Source organism: Esox lucius, chromosome 17 (assembly GCF_011004845.1).
Source record: "Esox lucius isolate fEsoLuc1 chromosome 17, fEsoLuc1.pri, whole genome shotgun sequence".
In the NCBI taxonomy this organism is placed as follows: Eukaryota; Metazoa; Chordata; class Actinopteri; order Esociformes; family Esocidae; genus Esox; species Esox lucius.
The window spans coordinates 33533540-33547337 of NC_047585.1; the positions used below are offsets into that span (position 1 = coordinate 33533540).

Below are 13798 nucleotides of genomic sequence, written 5' to 3' on the forward strand. Positions count from 1 at the left end.
CTCATTAATGCAATTATCTAATCAACCAATCACATGGCAGTTGCTTCAATGCATTTAGGGGTGTGGTCCTGGTCAAGACAATCTCCTGAACTCCAAACTGAATGTCAAAATGGGAAAGAAAGGTGATTTAAGCAATTTTGAGCATGGCATGGTTGTTGGTGTCAGACGGGCCGGTCTGAATATTTCACAATCTGCTCAGTTACTGGGATTTTCACGCACAACCATTTCTAGGGTTTACAAAGAATGGTGTGAAAAGGGAAAAACATCCAGTATGCGGCAGTCCTGTGGGTGAAAATGCCTTGTTGATGCTAGAGGTCAGAGGAGAATGGGCCGACTGATTCAAGCTGATAAAAGAGCAACTTTGACTGAAATAACCACTTGTTTCAACCGAGGTATGCAGCAAAGCATTTGTGAAGCCACAACACGTAAAACCTTGAGGCGGATGGGCTACAACAGCAGAAGACCCCACCGGGTACCACTCATCTCCACTACAAATAGGAAAAGAGGCTACAATTTGCAGGAGCTCACCAAAATTGTTGAAGACTGGAAGAATGTTGCCTGGTCTGATGAGTTTCGATTTCTGTTGAGACATTCAGATGGTAGAGTCAGAATTTAGCGTAAACAGAATGGGAATATGGATCCATCATGCCTTGTTACCACTGTGCAAGCTGGTGGTGGGGGTGTAATGGTGTGGGGGATGTTTTCTTGGCACACTTTAGGCCCCTTAGTGCCAATTGGGCATCGTTTAAATGCCACGGCCTACCTGAGCATTGTTTCTGACCATGTCCATCCTTTTATGACCACCATGTATCCATCCTCTGATGGCTACTTCCTGCAGGATAATGCACCATGTCACAAAGCTCGAATCATTTCAAATTGGTTTCTTGAACATGACAATGAGTTCACTGTACTGAAATGGCCCCCACAGTCACCAGATCTCAACCCAATAGAGCATCTTTGGGATGTGGTGGAACGGGATGTGCATCCCACAAATCTCCATCAACTGCAAGATGCTATCCTATCAATATGGGTCAACATTTCTAAAGAATGCTTTCAGCACCTTGTTGTATCAATGCCACGTAGAATTAAGGCAGTTCTGAAGGCGAAAGGGGGTCAAACACAATATTAATATGGTGTTCCTAATAATCCTTTAGGTGAGTGTAGTTCACTACTTTCCAACACTGGCTGAAAGAGGCATTGGAGGCCCAGTAGGGGGCATTCTTCCCTCTAGTTTTAATCCGTATCAGGGAGGTTCAGTGTGAAGAGGTGATGTTCTCAGGAGACAAGATTTGTGGTAAACAAAAACATTATATTGTTTTGTTACATTATAATATTAAATTAATATCTGCAACACATCAGTGAATGAATGATGACCTTAATCCTAATGTCTCAGGGTAATGAAGGGATATCAACCTGAATAGGGTGCCATCTTTGGGGAGGGTCATTTAATGGATATCCTGATCTCATGTGGTTTGTTGAAACGTCCATGACACTTATCGCAAGAGTAGATGTGTTTAACATAGGCTACATTTTAAATGACAGTGTTTAGATATGCAGCCAGGTTATCAATACAGTCATTCAATTCATAAACCCTTCTTTTTTAATGTGTTTATTTATCATTGTAAAGCAGGAATCTAAAACTGTGGTTGCCCTGTTTATCCTATGCAAATGAACAACCATGAACATCCATTTCTTAACACATTATGAACTGTTTTTCTAAATTGATTTTGTTGTCCACTCTTTACATTTGAAAATACATGCATGTAATTAACTGACATAGTGGTTATTTTTATAAATAAATCATAATTGTGATTTTACTGGTATGCACTCCATTTCTTGATAAGCAAATAATAAAGTTACAACTCAGCAAACAGAGTTTACATGCCAATAAGTATTCATTTTAAACCAACAAGTGTTTAATGTAATGGCATACATGGCTCTCACATACAAGCTGCTCAAAATTGTTCCTGTTAACAAAACTCTCAGAGACCAGTCGATTTGTCAGATATTTGAAGAAAGCCTAAACAATTCACATTTCCATAGCAACAAGTGTACCTGACTTTGCTTTGACCAAAACAAAATGAAAACAAAAACTCCCACATACCCCTACACTTCAAAAACCAACCAAACGGTCCTTTGACGGTCTAGCTCGAAAGACTTGAATTTCTAAAAATGAATGTTTGTCAAATTGTTGGAGTGATTTTGAGCCACAACAAAATATTCCAAAATATACCTGTAAAGTATAAACTCCACATTACAATAAAACATATTTGAATAATCCTCCCTTTATGTAAACCGTTGAAACACCAGGCTCAACAGTTAAATCCCCAGTAGATTTTTTTTCTTCACATGAAAGCTTTATCTGGCATTCCCAGCCATCTGTGTGCACAACACTGCATTAGGATGGGGAATAACTTGTCTGGAGACCAGGTGTGATACGCCTTGAATGAGGGAAGCAAAATATTAAACCTTTATATATTAAATACACATTACCACACCAGTTTGAAGTACCAGACCCTCACAACTTAATGCTTCATCCAAGACATTAGATACCTGTGAATTTCCCACTAGACCTATTTGTTAAAAAGCTGTCTTCCAGGTCCAGTGGGTTTATTATGTTAATATCAGTTCACTTTAGACATAAATAATAGATCGATTAAGCATGGACAGGTATTTCAGCCAGAGGCCACTGTCCATCATTTCACTGATGACAACAAATGCAGTGATATCTTCAAAATTTGTTTGTCAGTATTTTGCTTATATTGTTCTTCAGCCAATACTAGAATTAGGTACCCACTACAGCAGGGAAGCGCAGAGTTCATCAAATCTTAGCGAGGCACAATATGCCCAAATGTAGTCACTCCCACTTCACTGAGTCAAATAAAAAGGTCAGGTATTGTCAGGAGTTTATGCCTGAAATAAAGAAAGTCACCTCCATGTGAAAGTCAGCTCCATGTGATTTATAAAGTCACCCACAAGTGTTTCAGCATCAACATGCCTTACGCTGGTGTTTCACTTCATCAATAACTAGGAGCTGAAACACAGTGTTCAACCTTCTTTTTTTGTTTCTTACATTTCATTATCCAATAGTCAGCACCTCTACAATCTTTTTGGGTGTGCTCCAGTTCAGATTTTTCACAGAAATGTATGTTTGGGATTAAACCATTAATAGGATTTTGAATGAGCCTGATAAAACCAGACTGGGAGGAATATAGAGGGTGCTGGGCTGGACTGTCCCTCTCGCTGAAGTACAGCAAGAGAAAGTCCTCCATATTTAATCAGATCAATATCTTTGGAGTTTACTCTTAGCTGATTATTGATTGATTAAACAATCATTTAAATCAATGGGCATTCATGGGCTCAATTGGAAAATATCTTTGATGTGCTCTACAAAGCATGATCAGATTCAAACTCCCACATAGATATTGAGCTACTTTTAATTATGCATGCAATCATGTTTTCGTTACTGAAATGTTCTTTAGAGAACTTCATCAAAATGCATGAGACTACATAGAACAGACAGATGTGAGGAGCCTACTATGTGATCTTGAATGTGTTTACAATTTACAGTATCTTACAGTGGGTGTAGTGTGAGTGATCTATTTTTTGTGATCTATTTTTTCCTGACCATGTGGCATTTCCTTTCAAGGATATTAGAATTGCTTAAATTAAAAGACATTCTATGTTTTGTTTAGACTTAGTGTTTGGATAATTCTGTACAATTCAATAGGACAAAATGATGTTTGTCCAAATGTTTTGCTCCAATTACCAGGAGTAAAAATATAGGACTCCTATAAAAATATAGGAATCCTATTTCCGATAATTGCTCTATGATGTGAGATATTTTATTCAAATGTTTTATAATTTCAGCAAAAGGTGCATTGTCTTTTGTATGAAATATACTCTTGCTAGTGACACTCCCTTAACAAGTTTCACATTTTGATACTCCAAAATTAAGATGGGATTACTTTAGATTTATATGATGCTTTATAAGAGTTTTTTTCCAAATTTATCGCTTATGTCTTTACATCCCAAAGCGGATTCAGACCTTGTACAACATAGAGCAACGTATCTTTTTTTTCAAAATTGCTCACTATCAGTGATTTTATTTGGGAGCCATTGCAGCAAGTGAAATGTTGTCTAAGGTTTCAGTTAAATTACATACAACATCAGAAAACCGTTAAGTACTGTGAAGGCAGCATCAACATATGGGCATGCTTTTAATTGACTTACAGACACCTCGGCATGACCGCAAACAATCCACACTATCACTCTCTTAACCACTCTTACCGTGTCTGGTTAGATACTCTCACCATTATTATTACTGTGTCAGAGAATAACTAATCACACCATTCATCCAATAGTTTACCCTTCAGAGTTTGTCTTTCTATTTGAGGCACTGTGAAATGTTACACCTCTGGGAGGGAGGGAAAGCAGGAGGGAGACACGGAGAGCAGGCACAGGGACAGACAGGCATCCAACCATGGCACACACAGGAGGCTGCATGTGACCAACACACAGGCAGACTGCTACAGATCTATTTATAACGTGATGAATGACCAGGCCCCTGTTGACTCTCACCCACACTATGGGCAAGGGCAGGGGGACACTGGACCGTGTAACTGCTGTATTAAAAACTGAACCTGGAGACGTTATCACCGTGGCAAAGGTAAGAGCATGTTATTGCTGAAGAAACACCAAACATGTTAGAAGAGAGCACCTGCATCGCACATAGACGACAACATTGTTTTGATTGAACATTTTGGCTGATTGCTGGAGTACCGGGCCATTCTGAGAACCAGTTTCTTTAATTAGCATTTGTAACCTCAATGCACATCTAATCACACACTGTATATATTTTGACAAAATACGGTATTTGTTCACACACATTTTGTGAGTATGGATTGTACATCAAAGCTGAATCAGAGTGATTGAGTGACAGTATATCTACCTGACTACAGTACACATGCTATTTATACGTTTTACTTGAGGTTGTAATAAGAGCATGTTGTGATAGTGTAGGGAGGTGGAAGTGTACAGCACTATGACCGCCCAACTCTGATCACAAAACCAGTTTTCCAGGAATTAATTTGTTTGGGCAAATGTGTCTTTTGGGGGTGTATTATGAAACCACAACTGCCATGTTTTCTTTGACGCATACTACTATATAATGTTTTTTATAAAAAAATGCTTTGAAAAAAGTTTTAATCAAGGATTCAATCTACCATCCAATCTAGTGTTTGGTCAGATGCTTTAACCACAAGAGTACCTACTGCTAGGCTACTAAGCTGCTTTCTGTTTTTATATTAACTGATATTCCGTGTAGATTTCTGAAAATAAATCTACAAAACTATTATTTCTAAAATCTAATTCAAACTTAACTTAAAATCATATTCAGTTACATGACAAAATACCTGTAAATATAATTTGAAGCAAATCATGCCAAGGCATTCTGATTCTTATCATATAGCTTGCACAACAAGGATGTTATCCTGGTACACATTTGGTGATAAGAGAGCATTTCCCATCTTATAGCCATGAGTTTGCACACACTTAACCTACTAAGGTGTTGTGATAAATAAGACTCCGTTCCCTGTGCTGTCCTTTGTCCTTCCGGCCGTTGACTTTTGAGCGGCGATGGCGACATGGATTACCCAAGAGCATTCAATTCATGTGTGTTCTTGTACAGCTCAAGAGCATCTTGTTGTGGTGGTGGCTACTCATTCTTTCTCTTCTCTCTTGCTCACCCGTTTTCCTTTCAATTCCATGCTGTCAGTGTCACCTGTCCCTTTCTAAAACGATCATCATCTATCATCCACCAAGGTCTCTTGAGGAGGGGGCCAATCTGAGAACCAAAACTCCTCAATGAGCTTGACACGTTAACAAGCTCATTTCCAGACAGCGGCTAACCGCTCAACTTTCCAACATCTGCCTTTGATTCATTTTTTCCACCTCTTTCTTTCTTTCCACTCCATTCCCCTTTTACCAGTCTTTCACCCTTTCCCTCTGTTGTTTCACTCACAAGCCTGGCAAGGCTGCGCTTGACCTGATCTTTACTAGAGGTTTTCTGTCAACTAATCTAACTGCAAAGCCACTGCAGGTCTCTGATCCCCGGTTCTGATCACTCATTCTCTCTCCCTGATTGCTCTCTCCTATCATCTCTCCCTTCTCCTAAATGTTTCTCCCGTCTGTCTTCTAAGTCTGCTTCCTCCACCCTACGCTCCGCTGTGGCAGGCTAAGTCTGCTTCCTCCACCCTACGCTCCGCTGTGGCAGGCTAAGTCTGCTTCCTCCACCCTACGCTCCGCTGTGGCAGGCTAAGTCTGCTTCCTCCACCCTACGCTCCGCTGTGGCAGGCTAAGTCTGCTTCCTCCACCCTACGCTCCGCTGTGGCAGGCTAAGTCTGCTTCCTCCACCCTACGCTCCGCTGTGCCAGGCTAAGTCTGCTTCCTCCACCCTACGCTCCGCTGTGCCAGGCTAAGTCTGCTTCCTCCACCCTACGCTCCGCTCTTTCCTCATCCTACGACAGTCACTGTCCTTTTCCTGCTCCATGAATAAACAATGAACTGCAAGCTCACAGAAAAATGACCTAACATTTAACTTTTAACGTTTCTTCAACTAAAGCCACTTTCTTTCAGTTAAAAATCTAATTTTCATCCTCTGGCCCTAGGAAACTATCAAATATTAGCTATCTTCTCCTCACTCCTTAATGTTCCATCCCCATCATCCCTGTTAGCAGGCAACATTATGAACCAATTTCAAAAGAAGGTTGATGAAATAATACCTTTCTACCTGCCTTCCTCCAGACTAACGACTTTTCAAGCCGTGAATACAACACTAAAGCACTTTGAGATTGTATTGAAACGTGTTATAAAAAAGTTACGTGAAATTATATCATTACACAATAAACCCTTTACTGTAACAAAATCTGACTTAAGTTACATATTGTTTTCCCATACACTTGTCTTCCCAAGTATGAACAGGTACAGTAGATGTTCTATGAAACTTTGACCTTTCCATTAACTATAAATCTTGTGTTGTACAGATGAGGAGCCAATAAATGTTGCCATGGATGACTTAGACCACAGTGTGCACATTGCAGAGCACGACTGGGACTGTTTCTATGATGAAAGTGAGGAATGCTCCCTACCACTACCTGACTTAGCAGGCTCAGATGACTCTGGCCTCAGTGAAGAAGAACCAGAGGATTCTGGGATACATACTGTCCAACATGACATACAGCAGCAGCAGGCAGCTTCAAACACTGCCATTGTTTCTCAGTCCAGAATTGAGGAACAGTGTACTGTCAGAAAGAATATCTATTTAGAACTGCCCCTAAAGCCGTGTCAGGTTGTCTCAGAGGAAACACAATTAAATGATCCATTGGCCTTCACTGAGGAGGACGGAGGTTCCCTCCAAGACATGGTCTCAGACAACATGCCCCAGACACAGGAAGTATCAGATGTGGACTACATTGTAGAAAACAGAGATTCTGGCTACTTTGTCAAAACGTTGCTTGTGGAAAACCCAGGAGAGACCACCGAAGAGATCACTGAGGAGACTGCGAGCAGCCAGGACATAACAAATGATCTGGGCTCAGCTCCAGAATGTTGTAGCAACATGTGCAGAGCTAACAGTGACCCCTCTGGAGACTGCCACATCTCAAATATCAAAGGAGTGGATGGAGAGATGCCAAGCAAAGGTGTCACTGGCACATTAAATACTGTCCCAACACCCCTCTACCTAGAGTCTGTATCACTGCCACTCAATGACCGGTGGCAAGGACAAAATATCTGCCAGGAGCAGCTGTTGCGGCACACGGATAGAGCTGTATTATGTGAGAGAGGCACCAGCGAGGCATCCAAAGGAGAGAAGGAACGTTGGTTTGTGACGGTGAACGACAGCCCAATGCCACACAGAGTGCACGCTCACAGCACAACGAAAAAAAAGAAAAAAAAAAAACCTTGTAGGAATTTGTTCCCGAGGGATCTCACATTACAGCAGCTGGACCCCCCCACTGAAAGTGAGTCGGAGAAAGAGAAAGATGTATTGGATGGTTTGGATAGACAGGAGGCCATGTTTATTAAAGCCTGCCAGTCATGCTATGAGTCACAACATTTGCCGAAAAATCATATTTTGCTGGACAATTTTTACGGAGAGATTCATAAAGAGCTACCCAAAATAAATTTTAGTTATTCAGAGTTACCTCCTCTCTTTTCAGAGTTAAGTTTGTCATCGTCGTTCACTGAAAAAGTAAACATTTATACAAAGGCATCCTCAGAGAAAAATTACTCTTCAGAAGTGTTTGCCCCAGAGACGTTCATTGAAAACAACAAACAGGAAAATTACAGCTTAGCTATTGGCTTACAAAGGTCAGCAGACCATCCATTATCCAAACTACAAGACCTGTTATTTGCACAGTGTGACGAAGATGAACCACAGCATCATCCCTCTGAGTCTGGGGACTCAAACGAGGAAGTGGAATTATTTTACACCACCAGCACCAGCTGTGATTCTGAAGAGGACTATGTCTCAGCCACAGAAATGAAAGACTCCACTTATACTGACCCACTCTTGAATGAGATAGAATCCACTTGGCCCTCCAAAAATGTCACAGATGATTCACAGCCACTAATTGAGGAAGACTGTCTAAATTGTTCCTTGCCACCTCAATCTGAAGGTTATGAAAACACAGCTGACAAAGCATATGTCAATGTCATGGGTGGTTACAAGACACCAGCACAAAAAATTGGTGTGCCACTCACAGACTTTGAACATTTAATCCAGACTAATGTATCAGAAGAACAACCCACACCTACACCTTCTCCCATTTATATCCCTCTTCCTGAAGTAAGTGTGTCACAGACAGAAACCCCAGAAACATCTCATAAAGCTTCAGACTCACCACATCCAGTTTATGCCATCTCTTCTTTTTGGGAAGAAATGGAAAAATTGACAATACAAGACATATTGCACCTAAAGGTATCTAGAAGTCCATCTCCCCTTAGGAAGATTGTTGATTCGGACACATCAGATACTGCAGACTCTGACTATTTTACACACACCGATGACTCACCCAAGCCAGAACGCTTAGGTTGTGAATTCTCTGATGAGTTCAAGACCAGAAGACCAGCATCTCCTTGCTCAGGAGAAATCTCGCAAGATGAAGAAACAGAATCCAGTAGTGGCTTGGTCACTCCTGTTGACTACGAGGAGCTTGCAGCACTAAGCTCTTTTTCTAAAGACAGCATCCTCAATGAAGACAACATCCTCAATGAAGAAAATATCGTCATTGAAGAAAATATTGTCAATGAAGACCGCGCCTCAAACATCAGCCTCCTCCCTGAGTTTACATGCTTGATTGGGATGAAGAAAAGCCGAAGCATGCAAAACATTGCTCAACCTCTGGAGGTAGCAGTTGTAGACATGCCACTGCAGAAGGTACACAAAATACAAGATCTTGATGTTGTAACACAGTTAAAGGATGTGCCCATTCTACACACGCAGGTACATCCAGAAGACATGCCAAATGTAAAATGTCTGGAGACTGCTGAAGTACAGGTGCAGATGAAAGAAATGCCCAATGTACAACCTCTGGATGAAGTAGAAATTCATCAGAAGGAGATAGAAAATGAACAAGTTCTGGGGGTAAAACAAATGCATAATCTCCAAGCTCTGGATGCTAAGATACAATTACAAGAGGAGCAAGACATTCAAACACTGGAGGTTGAGTTTGAGCTGAAGGACATACTTCAGGATGCCAGAAAATGCTTATGTCTTGAAAGCTGTCAGGACATAGACCTGGTACAGCCTCCTGTTCTTGCTGCGATTACAAAGATCAACCAAACGCCCTCCCTAGTTCTACCCAACACAGACATACTGGACAAGCGCCACAGAATCACCTTTCCAGAACTATATGAATACCTATTCACAGATGATGTCCTCCCAGTCTCTGAGTCTTTAATGTCTATGTCAGTGCCTGATCCTTGTTGTGATTACTCTCCCTCTAAGCAGTCCCAGGACGATAAAAAAGAATTAGTCCCCATTTTCTCTTGCTCCCGCTCAGCAACACGAGATCTCACGTTCCCCGAACTGGAAGGTCTTCTCTTTTCACAACAAGACACCTATCTTCAGTCCAAAGAGGACAACCGCTCCTCAATCCAAGTGTTGACTTTATCAGACATCCAGGGCAAAGAGGCTGTGTCCTCCTCCTGTTCTTCCCACGTCTACAGCCAGGGAGCCTGGGGAGGGAACTGGAAGAGCCTGCTCTCCCTGAGGAGAATTCCCATCCCAGGAACTGGAAGCAGTAGTTGGTTCTGGAAGTCTCCAAGCCGGGTGTCTTCAGATGTGGGTCCGGCTCAGAGGGTTGATCCCATGCCCATTACACAGGGCAGCAAGGGGGATGCATTTTTCAGTGGTGCAACCAGGGTATCACCGACTCCTCCTGAGGTCGTACAGCTTGGACACAAAATCTTCAGACAGCTTTCAGAACAGCAGAGACGATTCAGAAGCTTACAGACAACCGTCTCAGCATCACGTAAGTGTTAGCTAGTGATGTGAGATAGTTGACGTGCACACACATATGTAGCAACTGACCAATAGTGTAATAACCGCTAATATTGTACTAACTTTTGCATTTAAAATGTGACTGCTGTTTATTATATAATACATTGCCAGTAATGCAACAAACATACAGATATCATGTAATAATGATTTTGCACCTAAGAGCATAGAGCATTTAAAACGATTTCATTAATTATTCAAATACTTAATAATGAAAATATCCCAGCATTGGTCATCATTCTTTTTTTTTTTTTACTTTTTTACTTTAGCAAAAAAGGTAAATGTTTAGGAATTTATGCTTAATTAGACAGAATGGATTTTTTTTTTGTTGAGAGCAGTGGACCAGATTCAAACCCATGATGCAGCAGTACATGTAAGTCCTGAATAAGATGGCTGATGTCAGCATATGTGCCCTCCTGAGCAGCTCTGATGCAATTCTGTTTTTTATCGCATTGCTTGCTCAACCGAGAAGTCCACACCAGAATCCTTACAAGCCTGAAGGAAGGCACAATCCAACCTTCTACCATAACTGATAATCGGTAATAGATAATAATAGGTGACCAAACTACCACAAGGAATCACTAGAGATAAGGAAGGCAACCATGAGCCAAGGCAACCATGTTCAATTACTAGCCCCGCAACCACAGATGGTGCTGGCCAATTGCACTGCCCTCCGTGTGACCCCGTGGCTAATTCACAGATTCAAATCCTGGTCTCGCAATGACGCACCTGACTGTGAGCCAGTGATTTTAAGGCTTGCTAAAACACACAATCATACTCGCAATGCAATTACAATACTACACTGACACTGTACAGTGCATTTTCGTTGAGTCGTCACGGCTCCTTGTTTTCACACCGGTAGAGAAAGATGGCATCCTCTTCTCACTGACGCAGTCTGACATGTGTCTGGTCTGCATTGCCTTTGCCTCCTGGGTACTGAGGTCTGCTGATCCTATGGTTGCAGACACATGGAAAGCAGGTAAATCACTCCAGACGCTTACTATTTCTAAAATGACACCTTCATTATCACTGGATTGTATCTCAGTTTATATTACATTGATTCTGTCAACATTTATTCTGTAATAATAGTGTTGAATATAATACATGTTGAATGCACAGAAAAATGTAAAAAATGTATGTGTTGAACTGCCTCATAAAAATGGCGATGTCAATTGTTGATGTGACAGAGGTGGCAAGAAAATGTAAACTAAAACTTGACATAGGCTAGTACAGAAACCAGTGTCAGATTTCAAAAACTGTAAATAAACTTTCACTAAATATTCTTCAGCTCTGCTGGCAAATGTCAGCGCAATGTCTGCCATCCAGTACTTTCGGCATTATGTGGTGAAAAGGAAGGAAGGGAAAGCTGAAGACTTGAAGAATTCAACTGAAGACGAGCCATGAACCTTTCAGACATTTTCATTTGGGGCCATATAAGTGTCATAACAGTTTTATATAATATATTAACACAACCATTTATGTCATACTGAGTAGTAACTGCCAAATACAGTACCATAGTATTATTGTAATCAACATACTTATTCCCTTTTGGGAGACAGAAGTAGCTGAGTCCAGGAATAAAAGCAAGCTCAAAGGAGACTCCATTAAAAATGTATTTGGGTCCAGCACTGTGTGTTTTGGAAACTGGACCATGATGCTTTAGTTAAAGATGCACTCCAGGAATCTCAAGCACAACACATTTTTAATATATAGTTTGAAGTGAATTTGAAAACAGGATATAAAATGCATACAAAAAATACAGTACTACTAATTGGAGGACCATTTTTGCACATCACCATTTTCAAAACTCCTGAAGGAAATCATACAATAGCTTTGGGAGAGCATCTTTAACTGGAAACTTTAGCTCGTACTGTAAATCCCAAAGGTTTTGAAATCTATTTTCTAAATAAAGGTATTTGTTCTGTATGTAAACATATCTCAGATAGCATTAAACTCACCTAAATAGCAGGCCTAACATTTATCTGGGTGAATGGAGATTGACCAGGACCAGACTGTGCAGTATGTGACTTGTAATCATGACTATGTGGGGCCTTCAAGTAAAGTTTAGTATTTGATATTTAAAAAAAGGTTTCAGTTATTAAGCATGTTAGTCATTTTATCAATACAATGTGAAAAACAACCAGAGTGTGTATTAATTAGTATTTTCTTATGATTGTGCAAAGCAAAAAATGAATACCCTCTGTACACTCAGTGGCCAGTTTACTTCTTAGACCCATCTACCGCGTCTGACCTTTCCAGATCAGACCGACATCTTTGGGACAGGGATTCTACAGTGTCAATGTTGGGACGTCGGTCCATGCTGATGCAATCGCCCCATACTGTTGCTGCACATTGGACAGCGTTACATGACCTGTCTCATCTCATCCCAAAGACGCTCTTTCGGTTTGAGGTCTAGGACCTGCGCAGGCCACTTGAGTAAACTGAACCAGACAATGTTTTTCCATTCCTCCTTTGTCCAGTGTAAGTGATCGCATGCCCACTGGAAATGCTTTTCACTGACATAAGTGGAACCTGCTGTGGTCATCTGCTGTAACAGGCCGTAGGTGAAAAGGACTGATATGTTGCGTTCCGCTGTTGCATTGCATTACTATTAGCCTGTATGTAGCCCACCTACTGTCACTTGTTTTGGCCATGTCTAATGTTCAATTGACAAGTACCTTGAAAGCCACATTACACTTTAAGGAGCCATCTATTTTTGTGAATGGCACGATGTAAAAAGTCTGTAGTCCCTGGAAGTTATGTGTAAGTCAAAGATGTCGGACAGTCAGGCAGGTTTTATTTATGCTTGGAGAGAATCTGTAGTATGCATTTGCTTAAGCATGAATGCAAATGGTAGAAAAACACAGCATTTTCTGAGGTTACAAAAAGAGAATAGGGGAAAATAGTTTTATGCAAAGATGACTTGAAATACTGTATAGTGTAAACGACCTGCATGACAATTCATTGCTAGCATTAGGTTGAGTAAAGACAAAGATCAACAGTTTTAAATATGTAAAAATAAAAAATAATATATTTTATAACATTTGGTTGTTGTGTAATTAATGCTTAAAATGAAGGTCAGTATGAATTAATCATTGAGCTTTTGCAAATGATCATAGAAAGATCTCAATAACAATTCCACCAAGAGCCATTTTTTGACAAGGAACACAAAAATCTATTTTGTGTTCCTTGTTATGTAACTCAATGTACTTTGGTGGGGCTGTTGCACACATTTTG

General features: G+C 40.7%; 1 protein-coding gene across 1 annotated transcript; it reads left to right on the top strand.

Moving 5' to 3' along the window:
• Nucleotides 1–4484: 4484 nt before the first annotated feature.
• Nucleotides 4485–13588, top strand: si:ch211-157b11.14 (uncharacterized protein LOC799552 homolog). The gene is made up of 4 exons (XM_010881017.3): nucleotides 4485–4669; nucleotides 7044–10535; nucleotides 11424–11540; nucleotides 11850–13588. The coding sequence occupies exons 2-4, from the start codon at nucleotides 7067–7069 to the stop codon at nucleotides 11963–11965; spliced, it is 3702 nt and encodes a 1233-aa protein (XP_010879319.2). The 5' UTR covers nucleotides 4485–4669; nucleotides 7044–7066; the 3' UTR covers nucleotides 11966–13588.
• The last annotated feature ends 210 nt before the right edge of the window (nucleotides 13589–13798 follow it).